This window comes from Gossypium hirsutum, chromosome D10, assembly GCF_007990345.1.
Source record: "Gossypium hirsutum isolate 1008001.06 chromosome D10, Gossypium_hirsutum_v2.1, whole genome shotgun sequence".
NCBI lineage: Eukaryota > Viridiplantae > Streptophyta > Magnoliopsida > Malvales > Malvaceae > Gossypium > Gossypium hirsutum.
Window position 1 is genome coordinate 54,543,356 of NC_053446.1, and position 16,789 is coordinate 54,560,144.

General features: G+C 33.0%; 1 protein-coding gene and 1 pseudogene across 1 annotated transcript; both read left to right on the plus strand.

Annotated features, from left to right (window-relative positions):
* Window positions 1-1,572: 1,572 nt before the first annotated feature.
* Window positions 1,573-7,696, plus strand: LOC107915640 (probable methyltransferase TCM_000331; annotated as a pseudogene).
* A 3,204-nt stretch (window positions 7,697-10,900) lies between these two features.
* LOC107916277 (two-component response regulator ARR17) lies at window positions 10,901-12,234 on the plus strand. Its single transcript, XM_016845457.2, has 6 exons — window positions 10,901-11,042; window positions 11,152-11,328; window positions 11,419-11,489; window positions 11,573-11,650; window positions 11,743-11,813; window positions 11,897-12,234. Exons 2-6 carry the CDS (start codon window positions 11,184-11,186, stop codon window positions 11,991-11,993), a joined length of 462 nt encoding a protein of 153 aa, XP_016700946.1. The 5' UTR covers window positions 10,901-11,042; window positions 11,152-11,183; the 3' UTR covers window positions 11,994-12,234.
* The last annotated feature ends 4,555 nt before the right edge of the window (window positions 12,235-16,789 follow it).

Sequence of the window (16,789 nt, forward strand, 5' to 3'; positions counted from 1 at the left end):
GATCTAATTCGTGCATTTTCACTGTCACGTACACTATCAATGACACATTCGAATCTCATATTTCCTGATTGGCAAACACTTCTGACGGGGTGCAAGATATGATATCGGTGTCGCCATACGACATCTATTCAAACTAAAAAGCAGAATTGCAAATATTGTTATGTACAATTTTCTTTACTAATCATTGTGTAATTAATATAGGTTCAAATTAATAAGTAACTAACCTCGGCTTCGAAGTGTTAATCTAACAACAGCCTAAAATCCTCAAGCTCCTCAAGCAGTCCCACGTAACTCGGCCCATGGTTCTACATATATATGCGATATGTTAGTCTAAACATATAATAAATAAAAATATTTACTATACAAACTACATATTTATTAATAAATAATTTTTACCTCGTCACCAACATGAACACGTATAGGTCGGTTACACCGGGACGTAGAAACGGTAGTCACCACCAAGCCTACGACTGCAGCAAGAGCAAGCAACCACTGATCGATATCATATTTGGGACCATGGCCCAATACAACTCTTGGTATAACGTAGACAAGATGGCAGATCTGCAACTTAGCTTTCTGCATTGATTGAAGTCCACTACATGTAGTATCCACCTTACTGTACCAAAATTTAAGATTTATCAAGCATTAAAATGCCCTCGATTAACCTCATGATGAATGTCCGGGCGTATTGTTCTCTGACCTCTTCTGTTTGATCTTCAGGAAGCTCTTCAAAATTATCCTCCAACTAGTTGATCGATATCTGACCACCATCAAACTTGTTCGGGACCTTCCCCAACATTGCTCTACAAAGGTCCACTTTACCAGGAACGAATGATAATTCCATGACGACTAGCCTATCCACTGACAAATCAAGTTATAACACTACGTCCTCGAGTGTGATTTTACACTTGCCGTATGGAATGTGGAAAGTCTGTGTTTCTGTCCTCCATCTTTCCACCAACGCTCTGATTAGTGTAGGATCTAGTTTGCAACCCCCGAGCATATGAGACTTATGCAAGAATGTAGCCTCTAGCAAGTAGCCACGAATGTTAATGATCGGAGGCTTTCCCATATTATGCATGAACCCCTCCAAAACACGATCATTTGCTTGTTTATAACATAAAAAATTATTTCAAATTATCAAAAATATATTAATTAAATTTAACATAATTAAAAATAACAAAATTTAAAATTTCATCTTATCACTGCTGTTGGGGCGGCGGAAATATGCTTATCGGCAAAATGAATTAGAGAGGTGGTCATTTGTGAGAAATTAATCTGAATAAATAAAATACGAGATAATAAATATATATATAAATAAGAATATCGATAAATTCAAAACAAAAAGATTGAGAGAGTTTGAGAGAAGGATATGAATAAAAGAAATAAAATTTAGAGGGTATTCATAGGTTAAAAAGAATTGAGCATTGGCCCTTCTTAATTTTTTTACCGTTACAACGCCAACGCTCAAAAATCCATTATATTGATATATATATAAAGTAGAGTGCTATGGTATGAGCATGAGAAAACACTACATTACATCAAGTTCGTAAAGAAACTAATTAAGCAAAAATGACAACAGAAAATATTCTTCGCATGAACGCATCGGATCATGAAATTAACTATGCTGCCAATTCAGTTTTACAAGTCTTTTTCCGTCTTTCATTTATCTTTTTCTTTCAATATTATTCAATTTTACAATATATGTGTTTTTTTGTTTCAAAAAGTATCGTGCTAATATGCTTACACAAAGAAATAGTTTTGAAAGTAAGAATCCATCAAAATTATGTTCAACAAAACTATTCCAATATGTATGAAAGTGGTAGACTTAGGTTGTTCCTCAGGTCCTAACACATTCATGGCTATATGGCACATTATTGACGCCGTTCATGGGATATGTCAACAAGAACAATTGAAGGTACTCGAGTTTGAAGTGCTTCTAAATGATCTCCCAGAAAATGACTTCAATTTTGTGTTTAAGTCAATACCAGGATTCTATGAGAGGCTTTAGAAGGATTGAGGAGATACAATGCAGGAAAAGTGTTTTATAAGAGGAGTTGCGGGTTCTTTCTATCACAGGCTCTTTCCAACCCGAAGCCTACACTTTGTACATTCTTCCGGCGCACTTCATAAGCACTCAAAGGTCAGTCATGATAGTCCACCTGAATATATATATCTTTTCTTTCAATGAAAAACAAATGACATTCTCTTCAGTACCTGTTATGGCTTTATTTTAATCTCATTCAATTTTGATCATATGCGTAGCTCCCAGCTGGGTTGGAGAACCATAAGAGGAACATATATATGACAAGACCAAGTCCTCCTAATGTTATCAAAGCTTATGCAAACCAATTTCAAAAAGACTTGACAAGTTTTCTAAGTATGCACTCGAATGAAACAATACCCCAAAGTCATATGGTGCTAACCTTTTTGGCTAGGAAAAACCCAAATCCCTCTGATCAAGATTATGGTTGGGAGCTTCTTGCTAAATCCCTTCTAAACTTGGTTGCATAGGCTATATGTTTTATTTATATTTTGGTCTCCTTATAATTCATTTAAATCTGAAAGTAATAAATTAACTTAAAGTATCGTAGGGAGTTATAAAAGAAGGAAATATGGATTCATTCAACCTTCCATTATATACTCCTTGCAAAGAAGAAGTAGCTAAGATCATTGTGAGGGAAGGATCCTTCGAAATCAATAACTTACAAGTATTTGGAACAGACAGTGACCCTCTAAGTAGAGATGAACAATTATGTAACAAAGGCTCGAGTTTCAGCTTTTATACAAAAATAGGGGAAAACATTGCAAATACTGTAAGAGCTGGTTTAGAGACTATTCTCAGTATTGAGTATAGACTCTGTTAGTCTGTTACTAATTTTTTATATAGGCTAGAATATTGTTAGTAAGTGGTTAGCAACAGTTAGTCATAGCAGTTAGTCATACAAGTATAAATACTATCCATGTACTGATCAAAGGAAAACAAATAATACTGGTAAAAGATTTAGTGTGTTCATTCTATTTTCTTTTTTATTCATCCTAATACAATTTTACACATGGTATCAGTAGCTTGATTTTCCTGAGGCCACTTCTTCTGTAGATCCATAGCCAATTCCACTAATTCTACTTCAGCTGGTTGTAGCAGTCTCTCGTTCTCTGGTTCTCGTTTGGTTCACTTGTTTCCTCGTCATGACACTATGAAGTTAGATGAAGGAAATTTTGTACAATGGCAACAACATATCCGATTGATCATTGGAGGTTATGAACTGATAGGATTTTTAGAAGGGACATTACTTACTCCATCTCGATTTGTGTCTTCTTCGGATGGAACTTTAGCTTTAAATCCCAACGCATCTCTATTTGTTCATCAAGATAAGTTACTCACTTCTTGGTTACTATCTATGATTAGTGCTTATTTGTTGTCTTGTTTTACACCTACCAAGACGACGTGTGAGGTTTAGAGTACAGCGAACCACCTCTTCACCGCCCCCACCAGAGCCAACCTATCGTGTATTAAGCATGAGCTACACTTCATCAAGAAAGGCACGTTGACTGTCAAAGAGTATATTACTAAGATTCAGAATACTTACGCGTTACTCGAAGCATATGGATCTGTAGTTTTGAAGGCCAAGAAGGTGAAGATCATTCTTCTCGACCTATCAAAGAACTATGATACCGTTCTAACTCTGGCATCATTCTCATCTGAAACTCTTCCATTGCAGAAAATTGTTGATGTGCTTTTGGAGTTCAAAAGTCGTCAGACTCACGAGGTGCACGATGTCCCCTTTCATGCCCATATGGTAGAAGCCACTTTCGCTACATTGGTGGAGGACTTCGTGCGTGGTGGTGATCCTTCCTCTGGTGTTCATGGGTAAGGTTTTAGGTCTCCACTTCAGTTCCATATCTATGGTCGCTATGGACATCTAGTGCAACAATGTTTATTTCTTCAACCGCGACTACGGCGGTCTGTCTGCTCCGACCATGGCACGGGCTTCTCCTGTTCGTGCTGGTCAAGGGTTTCGCGACAGAGTTTTTAGTGTGCCTGGTCAATCTAATGGCTAGTATACGTTGGCTCACCCTGTCCCAGATCAGTTTAGTGGGCCTGGCCAGTTTGCTAGTACTTCTATGACGGCACCTATGTGTTTTCCCTATGGATCTTTGTGGAGAGGGTGGCCACATTTGTAGAACAACTTCTCATGTGTGCCAAGTCTGCCGCCTGCTAGGGTTTCAAACCCTTTTGCGCCTAATTTTCTTGATGGAGCAGGCCACGGGTTTAGGCCCAATGCTAAACCAGACCTGTATCGTGGCCTAACCGAAAATCAACAATTACCGCGGGAATTGGGCCAGAGCTTTGGGCCATCTGTTGGTGTTAATAAGCCACGTGTTTCTGGCTAAAATTTTGGGTCGTCTGGTCTTGGTGGGGTGGTCAGTGCCGGTCCTAGTCTTGGACATGGTTCTCTTGGGTAGAATGCTACTTGAGGGTTCTCTTAGACGTGGCCAAGGGTTTGGGCCCACAAATGGCTATGGTTCTATGCAAAATAATGGCTCATGTGTTTCGTGGTGAACTAAACCGAGGGCATGTGTTATTGATTTTGATTCCTCGTCGTGCGCTGGGTTGCCCCGCATTCTTGATTTTCATGCATTTGATTTTTTGACCACTTCTGGGTCTAATGTCAATACGACTCAGTATGGGTCCAAATTTGATAGTGATAATTCTTACATTCCTATGCCTGTAGGGACCTCATCTTGATGTCCTGATTCGGGGGCTACGCATCATGTTTGTAGGGAGGCCTCTGCCTTGAACGAGTCCACGCCATACTCCAGTACATCTTCTCTTCTCATGGGTGATGGGACTCCTACAAATATTTCGTGTGTTATGAATTCTATTTTGCCTATGAAGACTAAGTTGCTTTATCTATCTAATGTTTTGTGCGTGCTGAATTTATGGAAGCTGCTATCTGTTTCTTAGTTTGCTAATGAAAATAATGTGTTCTTTGAATTTCACCTATCTTATTGTGTTATAAAGGACATCTATTAAAATTTACTGCGGAGCCACACTCGTGATGGACTCTATTATTTTTCGCTGGTTACTCTTGCTCTATCTGTTATTATTCCTTCTGCTCACAACACTAGGCTCCAGAATCGCAATGACGGTGATGATGTTTTTGTGTTATGGCACCACAGACTTGGTCATCCGTCTCCTTCGGTTGTTAAACTTGTTTTCAATAAGTGTCAAGTTGTTTCATAATATTTTTATTGCATGTCAAAAGAGGTAGTCCCATAAATTGCCTTTTTCAAGTTCTACTACTGAATATACAGATTTTTTTATTTGATTGTCTTTGACTTATGGGGACCTGTGTCTGTTGTTTGTGGGAATAATCTGTATTATGTTTCGTTTATCGACATGTTTAGTTGTTTTACTTGGATTTATCTCATTCAGCGTCAGTCTCAGGTGGTTGATTATTTTATTCAATTTCAGAAAATGGTCAAAACTCAGGTTAGAAAGGATATTTAAAAATTTAAAAGTGATTAGGGTAGTGAGTTTCGTGCCTTCATATCAGTTCTGGCTTGTCATGGGATAATTCATCACCTCTCCTACCCACATAGGTCCAAGTAGAATAGTGTAGTTGAATGAAAACATAGGCACATTGTTGAAATGGGCCTTACTCTCTTAGCTCAAGCAAATCTACCCATGAATTTCTAGGGTTACGCGTTCTGCAGTGCCGTTCATCTCATTAATCGTCTACCTATCCTGATTCTAAAAGGCTAGTCTTTGTATCGGGTTCTTTATGGCTGTGAACTTACATATGATCATTAATGGGTGTTGTTGTTTTTCGTATCTTCGTCTGTTTCTGCATCACAAGTTGGATTTTCGTTCTCAACCCTGCACATTTTTAGGGTGTAGTTCTTAACATAAAGGCTATCACTATCTCACACCGGATGGTAAGGTCATTGTCTCTCGTCACGTTGTGTTTGATGAACATCGATTTTTATTTTCTTTGGATGCTGCGGACATTATCCAGTCGAGTCAATGTATCTCCACATATGTTCCTATTGTTCAATCTTCATCTTATCGCTCCACGACAACTTCGCTTGTTCGACCCACCGAGTCTTCGCGTCCTGCTTTTAATTATAGTTCAACACCGTCTGTTTCGGTTGACTCTTCGGCTGATTTGGGATCTAGTCGTGAGGTGCGTCGGCTCTCTACCTTGTTAAATAAATCTGGTCAATTCGGTCCGACTACAATTCCTTGGTGTATCATCTGACAAAGGCATTATACATATTACGACAAGCTTTACGCACCTGGTTTGATAAATTAAAATATTTTCTTATTTCTACAGAATTTTTGTTATCCAAATCTGATGCATCCCTATTTGTTCGAGTTATAACTGTATCAACTATTTATGTTCTGGTCTATGTGGATGATATTATTGTTATTGGAAGTACGACCGACAGTATAAATGACTTTATTCAATAGTTACATAACGAGTTTTCTCTTAAAGACATGGGAGATATTCACTACTTCTCAAGCATTGAAGTCACTAGGTCTTCCAATGGGAGTCTTCACTTGTACCAACGCAAATACATCCAGGATCTGCTTGATAGAAGTTTCTTGGCTAGTGTGAAAACTGTTCACACACCGATGATCAGTTCCGCTAATTTGCCTAAAAATGAGGGAGATCATCTCGTTGATCCTATTGAATATAAAAGTCTTGTCGGTGCATCACAATATGTGGTCTTGACTCTGCCTGATATTGCTTACACGGTAAATCGTGTCTGTCAATTCATGCATGCGCCTACTACGGTACATTTTGATGATCACGGGCACTGTTAATCACAGGTTAGTTTTTCGTCCATCCGATAGGTTGTCTTTATTTGGTTATGCTGATGCCAACTGGGGACTGGATTTTGATGATCGCCGGTCAACAACAGGCTATTGTGTATACTTTGGCCATACATTTGCCTCATGGTGTTCTAAGAAACAACAAGTTGTTTCTCGCTCCAAGGCTAAGGCGGAATATTGGAGTCTAGCTGCAACTACTAGTGATGTTACTTGGTTAGTTTCCCTACTAACAGAGTTACAGCTTCGTTCTGCTGATCCACCTACTATTTGGTGTGACAATTCTAGTGCAATAGCGATCGCAGCTAATCCGGTATTGCACTCCAAATTCAAACATGTTGAGCTTGATCTATTTTTTTGTTCGCAAAAAGGTAACTGATGGTTCTCTCGTTGTCGGTGAGGTACCGACTTGTGATCAGGTAGCTGAGATTCTCACAAAACCATTGTCCGTCTCCACTTTTACTCAGTTTCATAAACTGTTTCAAGTCTTAACTATTGAGAAACTAGGTGAAGCTGGGTGAATATTAGAGTATAGACTCTGTTAGTCTGTTACTAATTTGTTATATAGGCTGGAATATTATTAGTAAGTGGTTAGCAGCAGTTGGTCATAGCAGTTAGTCATACAAGTATAAATATTATCCACGTATTGATCAAAGGCAAGCAAATAATACTGGTAAAAGATTTAGTGTCTTTATTCTATTTTCTTTGTTATTCATCCTAATACAGTTGTTAACACTCAGCAATCATTTTAGAGATGCTATAATTGACGAGTTATTCACAAGGTTTGCAGCACATGTGGCAGATGCTCCAAATAACTCGATGCATAAAATAGTTATTCATAGGATTTGCTTTTAGCCATGCCAACAAAAAAACTCAACTCTTTTGGTCAAATGGTTAAATGTTAATATTTTTGTCCTTAAGTCCCGGATTTAATTTCTCTCCTACTCATATTTGTATTTTTTATTCCATGTTGTTTTATGTTTTTTTTGGTTTTTAATTAATATTTTTAACACATTAACTTAGGGGTGAGCATTCGATCGAATCGAAAATTTTCGAGTTAATCGAGTTTTCGAATCTCATTTTATCATCCTAACTTTATTTGAAGTTTTCTCGAATTGAGTCGAGTGAGATGGAATTTGAATCGAATCGAATCGAATATATTTGTTCGAGTTAAATTTTAAAAAATAATTTTGGATCCTTGTAACCACTATCACCCATCGTAATAAAATTTGTCCACCTTAATCAAATTTTTTATTAACTTTCATCACCTCATAATTTATTTATTAATTTTTATATACCGGTTAGCTTCTTTGCTTGCTTAGTTGTTTCAATTATCTTCAGATTCTTGTCACTATGTAGTTTGGAATTAAAAATATTAAATGTAAAAATATGATTTTTTTAATAAAAGTTATTTTAAATATAAAATGTGAAATTGATACCAATATAAAATTTTAACACGAATATTTTATGGCATAATTAATAATTTAATTTTAATATAAATATTCAATATGACTGAACAATTCAATAATATAAATAATATAAAATGTGAAATTTAATTTAATAATATAAATGGTAGATATAAATAAAATTATTACTATTTATGTTTAGTGATTTTTTTTTTTGGATAATTTTGATTTTTTATTTGAGAGTAAAGGGTGAGAAGTAAAAGTTTAGGGGGAAAATAAAAAGTTTTGGAGAATAAAAGTTTGAGGGAAAGTAAATAGGGGGGAGTAAAATTTTGGAGGGAAAATATTTAAAAAAAATTGGAGAGGGGAGGGTTTGGGGTAGACCTGTCCATGGGCCGGGCTCGAAAAAATTTTCGGCCCGACTCTTAGGCCCAGGCCCGGCCCGGCCCAAAATATGGGCCTAAAATTTTGCCCAGGCCCGGCCCGGGAAAAAATAATAAGCCCGAGCCTGGCCCGGCCCGATTTTTAATAAACACAAAAAACAATATTTTAAAAATAAAAATATTTTTAAAGTATTTTATAATTAAAAAATAAAAATAAAAAAATATATTTATTATATTCGGGCCGGCCGGGCTCGGGCCAAAAAAGTTGAGCCCGAGCCTGGCCCATTTTTTAAACGGGCCTCATTTTTTTGCCCAAGCCCATATTTCGGGCTTATATTTTTACCCGAACCCTCCCATATTTCGGGCGAACCGTCAGGCTGGGCCGGGCCGCCCGACCCATGGACAGGTCTAGTTTGGGGTAGATGAGAGGTGGGATGGGAAGAGAATAAAAGTTTTAGGGGAAAAGTGGGAGGGAGTAATAATTTTGGGGGAAAATAAAAGGTTTTGAGGGTTTTGGGGAGTAAAATTTTGAGAAAAAGTAAATGGAAGAGTAAAATTTTGGTGGGAAATGGATTTTGGGTAGATTGGGGGGTTGGGAGGGGAGGGGAGTAAAAGTTTTGGGGGGAAAGTGGGAATGAGTAAAAGTTTTGAGGGAAAAGTAAAAAGGTTTGGGAGTTTAGGATAAAAATGTAAAATATTATAGTTTGATAATCGAATTATTCGAATTATTCGAGTTATTTGAATTCAAAAACTCAACTCGATTCGAATTCGAAATTTGAAAAAAAATTTGAGTTGATTCAAATAACTCGATTCGCTTAACTCGAAATTCAAATTTTTTTCGATTTTTTCGAGTCGAATCGAGTTTTGCTCACACCTACATTAACTTTTTTAGTTAAATGGTTAGATAATTGTGATCTTATTCTTAAGTCCTAAGTTCGATTCCTTTTATAAGCATTTTAATATGTATTTTTTATTTCATGTTGTTTCAAGTTTTTTTAATTATTTTTAATTAATGTTTATAATTAATAAATATATTTTTCAATTTTTTAATTCATCTTTTTTATTATATATTTTTTATGTGTATTTGAAAAAATTATTTGATTTTATAATATTAGAAATCATCGTACCCCACAATATAGGTGGATAAAATAAATATTTGACATATAAATATTATATATAAAATATATATATAAGGAATCGGTTGATGTTTTTAAAAAATAATTACATATTTATTATTTGATTTTATAAATAAAAGAGAGTTGAATTAACAATAAAAAAATAAAATAAAAAATATATATTAAAATGCTTATAAGAGAAATGGAACTGAACAGATGAAATCACAATTATCTAACCATCTAACCAAAAAAGATAATGTGTTAAAAATATTAATTAAAAAAACTTAAAACAACATGAAATAAAAAATATAAATGTGAGTAAAAAGAGAAATTGAATTTGAGATTAAAGGACAAAAATACTAATATTTAACTATACCAAAAAAGCTGAGTTTTTTTATGTCTACAAGACGTGTTTTCACTAAACATCATTGAAAACGCACCTTATATAACGAGCAGTGACAGGCTTCATTATTAGAAATGATGAGGGATTTATAATGGGGTCGGGATTTCAAAGACATAATTTGGTTCATTCGGTGGTAATTGTTGAAGCGCTTGCTGTCCTTCATGGGCTCCAATTTGCCCTGGATATGGGTTTTTCAAAGGTTATTCTTGAGAGTGATTCGAGACCGGTGGTAAATAATATTCAAAAATCAAGTGAGGATTACTCGGAGTCTAAACCATTTACCTGGGACGCGAAGAACCTGGCAAGAAAGTTCCAATGTTGTCGATTCCAGTTCATTACGAGAGAGGGGAATGGAGCAGCGCATGCATTGGCCGTTGAGGGTATGCAAGCAGAAGGGAATTCATTCTGGGTGGAAGATGCGCCTTTGAAAGCTTTGGAAGTGGCCAATTCTGATCGTCGGAGTGGGCGACCTCCATAACCCATTTTCTATTTCAGCGATGGAGTTGAGAAATACTGATATAGGATGGCCATTCTCAACTGCTTTCTTTTCCGGTTGTTGTCGAATTTGGAAGATTTTTACCGTTTATTTTATTGGGGTTTTGTTGATTCACACAGCGCCTGAAGATTTGTTGGATGGAGAAGACGGTGTTTTGTTGATTTCTTTTTTTAATTATTTTATTGTTTGCTGTTTTGTTTTTTCCCAATTTGTTTTTGTTTTGTTTTTCTTTAGATTGTTAGTTGCTGGTGGACTTCTCCTGTTTGCTGTTCAGGCACAATTGCTATAAACGGATTTCTTTTCAAAAAAAAAAACCCAAATATTTGTGATCTCCTTGGGCTCTTTTTTTCCCCAGACCCGTCCAAAAATATCCTCTCCAAACAGTCCCTCCTCTATAAGTATACCTCCCTTTCTCATTTACTCCCATAACACATCCCTTCTTGTTTTTCCAATTTTTCTTCTTCATTTCTTTCTTTATTGTTTTGGTTTGCTGCTGTTTCTTTACAGGTGGTCAGGGTTCTTATTATTCATTGCATACGATGCTTGGTTCTGGTGGTGGAAGTGGCAGCTGTTCCAAGGACATGGCGGTGGAGTTAGGAGATGAACCCCATGTTTTAGTTGTGGATGATAGCCTCATTGATAGGAAACTGGTTGAGAGACTGCTCAAGAACTCCTCTTGCAAAGGTACAATCTTTCTTTTCTTTTCTAACCCTTCAGTTTTGGACCTTTTTTATTTCCAAGAATTTCATTTCTTTTGGTTGTGTTGTGTTGCAGTGACTACAGCAGAGAATGCACTGAGGGCTGTGGAATATTTGAGACTGGGAAATGATACATTGGAAGGCACTGTAAGTAAAACATAAAATAAAACTCCATCCCTTTCATCAAATTCATAAAGATTGTGTCTTTATGTCTTTTCTTTGTTTTACAGGTTTCTGAGGTCAATATGATAATAACAGATTACTGCATGCCTGGAATGACCGGCTATGAACTGCTCAAGAAAATCAAGGTGCTAAACATTTCATTACTCAAAAGTTGTTAATTAGTAACATTTGCAAGTACCCTTTTTTCATTTCACTCACCATTTTGAATTAAAACCAGGAATCATCCGTTCTCAAGGAAGTCCCTGTTGTAATCATGTCATCCGAAAACATACCCACTCGTATCAGTCAGTAAGTTTTCGTGTCATTCATTGATGAATACAAATTATATTGTTAAAAAGATTGTAATGTATGTATATTGTATGTGGAAACAGGTGCTTGGAGGAAGGTGCAAAGATGTTCATGCTGAAGCCACTGAAGCGGTTTGATGTGAAGCAACTCAAATGGCACTTGATGAAATGCAGGAACTGAAGTTAGAGACAAGAAAACAACTAGGATTCAAGAACAAGATTTGTAATGAGAAAAAGAAAAGAAGAAAAACTTTATAAACCCACATTTTTGGTTTTCTTAGTAGGGTGTAGTGAAAAAATGGGGTGTCTATATTGTTTCCATTCCTCAATTTTTGTTCGACTTGACATTTCTGTTTTAAGCCAGATATTGGCATTATACAAATATGATGATTCTATATAAAATAATTGACTGAATGAGGTAACAAAGTCTTGTCAATGTTGGTAAAGTGAGATTCTATGTTTCAAATTCGGCTTTTACCTTTGTGGGTAACTATGCTGCTTATAATTTTATCATGCATGACTTTATTAGGTAACTATTCTGGTTCGATTATAAATATCTTTTGGTTCTGATTATAATTTATTTGGATATATATTATTTGTAACTCTACTTTTATTTGGATATATAATTTTTAAAATTATACATTAATGTTAAACCATAACTTTTTTTATTTATCCCTAAAGTTTAAAATATTTTAAATTTTTAATTTTAGAAATCATATATATTTAACATTTTTTAGATTTAGAAATAAATTTTTAAATAATGTTAAAGCATAATTTGACTTAAAGAAAGGAAAAGTTCAATAAGGATAATGCTGTAGATAAAAGTAATGATTTTTAAACTAAATTGATGATTAAATCAGTCAGGTAATCAGTTCATTGATTCCATCAATTCGATTAATAAATATTAAAAACTTAATAAATTAAAAAAAAAACCTCAGTTCAACGGTCAATTCAATTGGTTTTTTAACCATTTCAATTAGTTTGTACCTATTTTTTCTCTAACCGATTCAGAACTACTTTTTGGAACAATTCCCTACAACACTTGGTAGAAGTGAAATAGTTAAAATTAATTTTAAATGAAAAATTAATTTATTTATTAGTAAATTTATTTTACATTAAATATAATTTAATGCAATATAAGAAATAAGAAATAAGAACTTTATTTTTGAAAAAATTACTGGACTGGATATTTAAACTAACAAATTTTAAATGTAAAGGAAGTAATCATTTAATAACTACGATTATGAATTAAATATTAAGATTGAGCCAACAGGCTCGAAAATAACATAAAATGTGATATGAGATGAGAAGTATATGTATATATATACACTAAAGATGAAAAATGATGAATGTAATTATAACTAGATATAGTATATGAAATAAACTTGTATGCAAATCTAATGAGTTAGTATACCTGCCTTATGAAAATGGAAGTATTTGATATAGAATGGAATGCATGCATGTTGCATAACTTCACTTACCTTATTTTGAATCATAGATTTACAACTCAGAACTAAAAAACAAATAATAATCCGCAACTAAGAAAGGAAGCCAAAAGTTGGGCCACCTGCTCATCATTGAACTACATCAGTTAATCCTAGCCATGATGCTTTACTTATCTTGCCATGTACCAAAAATTTTGAGATAAAAGAGGTAAATGATAAAGCTAATGAATATAAATTATTTATATAATAACAATGAACTTAGATTATCTCTATCTATCTCTCTCTCTCTCTATATATATATATTTGTATTTTTAAATTATAATTCAAAAATTATTAAGATAAAAAATTTCAATATAATTTGAAAATTATTGTATTTTTTTATATTTTTAATTTGAAATTTTATTAAATATTTAAAGATTAAGCAAGTAGGTGATATTTCTAAACTTAATATTTTAAAATGTTGGATATTATGTTCATTTAGAATTTTTTTTAATATTTAATGAATAAATAAATATAAATGCAGCTATTCGTATAAGTGTATCTTGTTATATATAAAACTAATTTTTTATCTCGTGCAATACACAGATTATTTATCTGTTTTACAAAAATGTTATTATTTAAATAACAACACATTTTTTAAAATTATTCATGAAACAATATTTAAATAAGCTAAAAGTAAAAGTATGTTTAATGTTTTGAAAGATAATATTATATTTATAATATTATGAATATATTTTATACAAAGAAAATTTGAAAGATAAAATTATTATAATAAAATTTAGAGATAAATTTGAAAAATTATATATATGTTGTGAATATCTTATTAAGTGGATGTTCATTATGGTCAAGATAAATTTTTGGTGTACTTTAAATTCTAATAGTTATTAGAATTAGATCTCTACGTCTTCTATACTTCTTATGTTTATAAATAGAAACTCTAATGAAGCATTGTAATCATCCCTTTTGATCAATAAATTACATTCTCTATTGCTTTCATATTTTCTTTGTTCTTTATTCTCTCCATCTCTCTTTATTTTATACACATTATTAGCACGATGATTCTCTATTTTTTTAAAATCTTTCAAAGTCGTCCCACAAATCAAATTCATTTTCACCTTAAACTTCCACTCTTACAATTTCATCTTCAGGATGTTGAAAGATTCAATCTCAAAATGGATGATCATGATAATAGTCAAGGTGATGACGATGATGTTAAAGATTTTCAGGTATATTTTACTATATTTTATTTATCATATTATGTTTATTATAATTGGAGACTAATCATGACAACATTAATAGATGGATTTTGATTTGAAATCCACGCATGTTTTGCGATGGTGATTATGAAATAACGAATCAATAGAGGCGTTTAGAAGTTTATCCTACTAGTTTTATTGCATTCCCCGAAATGAATGTAAATATAAAGAATATAAAAGATATAATTATGGAACACTAAAAGTGGGAATATAGTAATAATTAAGAGAACAATGAGAGTTCTCAAGATAACTCTTCAATGGGTAAATATAACTTATGTTATCAATGTGATATGAAAGATTATTGGCCACATGTGGCATATGCCCAAATATTTTGTTTCTGTTAATATTCTTTGAGGAAGGATATGAGAATGTAGTAATAAATTTTATTATTATAGATAGAAAGTATTTATCTTATTTGGTACTAAAACAAACAAATATTATTTCAATATTTGATAGTACAAAATTAGTCAAAAGAGAGCTAATATATTAATATCTTGTGATGGTTAATCTATTGGTTTTAAAAGATATTTATAATGGATCTTATATTGAGATTTTGAATGAGGAAAATATTATATTTCATATGAACCACTATTGCTATAATATCTATTTTGAAAGGATGAAAAAGGGAGGATTGAGTTTTGATTACTCTTGTTATTAAATTGAATTGATTGTGTTTATCTTTGTGATCTTCTTTTGACATCATCCCCATTAAGGGGTTGGAAGCAAAATATTTAACTATGAAAGATCTATTTATGAGTAATAAAATATGATAATGATATCTAAAACTCGTTATGGTTGGATGCACTTGATGTTGTTAAAACTTTTTTTTAGATATTTGAAGATTTTGGCATATTCCCTGAAGCGAATATTGCATATAATTGTTTGAAAACTATATTTATTTTATTGACTTAGTGACATTATAATATTCACATTGATTTAGACATTTCCAGTAGTAAATGTTACAATAGCACTTATATGTGGATATAAAGTAAAAGGAATGATAGTAAAATTATTAATTTGTTACAATTTAGTACAATTGAAACACATGTTAAAGTAAACCAGAAGTTTACTGATACAAATGCATTTACTACTTGGCGTGACCAGTTAGACCATCCTGGATCATATATGATGCGAAAATTAATTAAGAATTCATATGGACATTCATTAAAGAACTAGAAGATTTTTTAATTTAAAATAATTCTTATATGTTACTTGTTGTCAATGAAAATTGATTATTAGAAACTCACTAGCTAAAGTTGAGATTTAATGTCTTGCATTTTTTAAATGAATATGGGTCCATTCATCCACCATGTGGATGGTTTTGATATTATATGATTTTGGTAGATGCATCTACAAAATAACCACATATGTGTTATCAATTTGCAACATGTCATTTGCAAGATTGATTGTTTAAATAATTAATTTCAGATCATGCAATTAAGACAATTCATCTTGCTAATACTGATGAATTTATATCTCAATCTTTTATTGATTGAGTTTGAAAAACTTTGGTAAAAGTTTGCGCATAATGGTTTAGAGAAATGATTGATTGAACACCTCTTATTAATGTCTAACTCATTACTTATTAGAACTAAATTTCCTATTTCAACATGAGATTATGTTGATTTACGTGTTGTATGCATCAAGCCAATAAGTTATAAAACTCCCCATTACAATTGGTTTTTGATCAAGAGCTAAATATTTCTCATCTTTGAATTCTTGTATGTGCGTATATGTTCCAATTGCTCCACCACAACGTACAAAGATGAGAAAATCCTCAATAAAAGTTGGGAATATATATTAATTACAAGTTTTTTTATATATATTATTAGATGTTTTGAATGTATTTGAGATTCAATTATGACATGATTTGTGATTACAATTTTGATTCGATAGTTTTCCCAACATTAGGGGGAGAGAAATAATAACTTGTAATGAGTTAGGGTGAGAGTAATTTGAACCAGAAGTTCAATAAGGATAACTCATTACAAGTTAAATGTTAAATGTATTTACAAACTTAATAAGAATAACCAAGTTTTATATATCATCTAATATTTTTATTTGAATCAAAGTCCTAATAGGACAAACAGTTGAAATAAAATAATAGATTGATCAATTCCAAATATGAAAATTCTTCTAGATGGTCATATAGTGGAGACGGGTGCTCTAGAAGATACCCAAGACATAACTAATAAGTAAAACTTCATAAGAGATTCAAATACCTGAAACTGAATTTTAAAATAATGAAAATAAGATATCTCGATAAGTTATGTCAA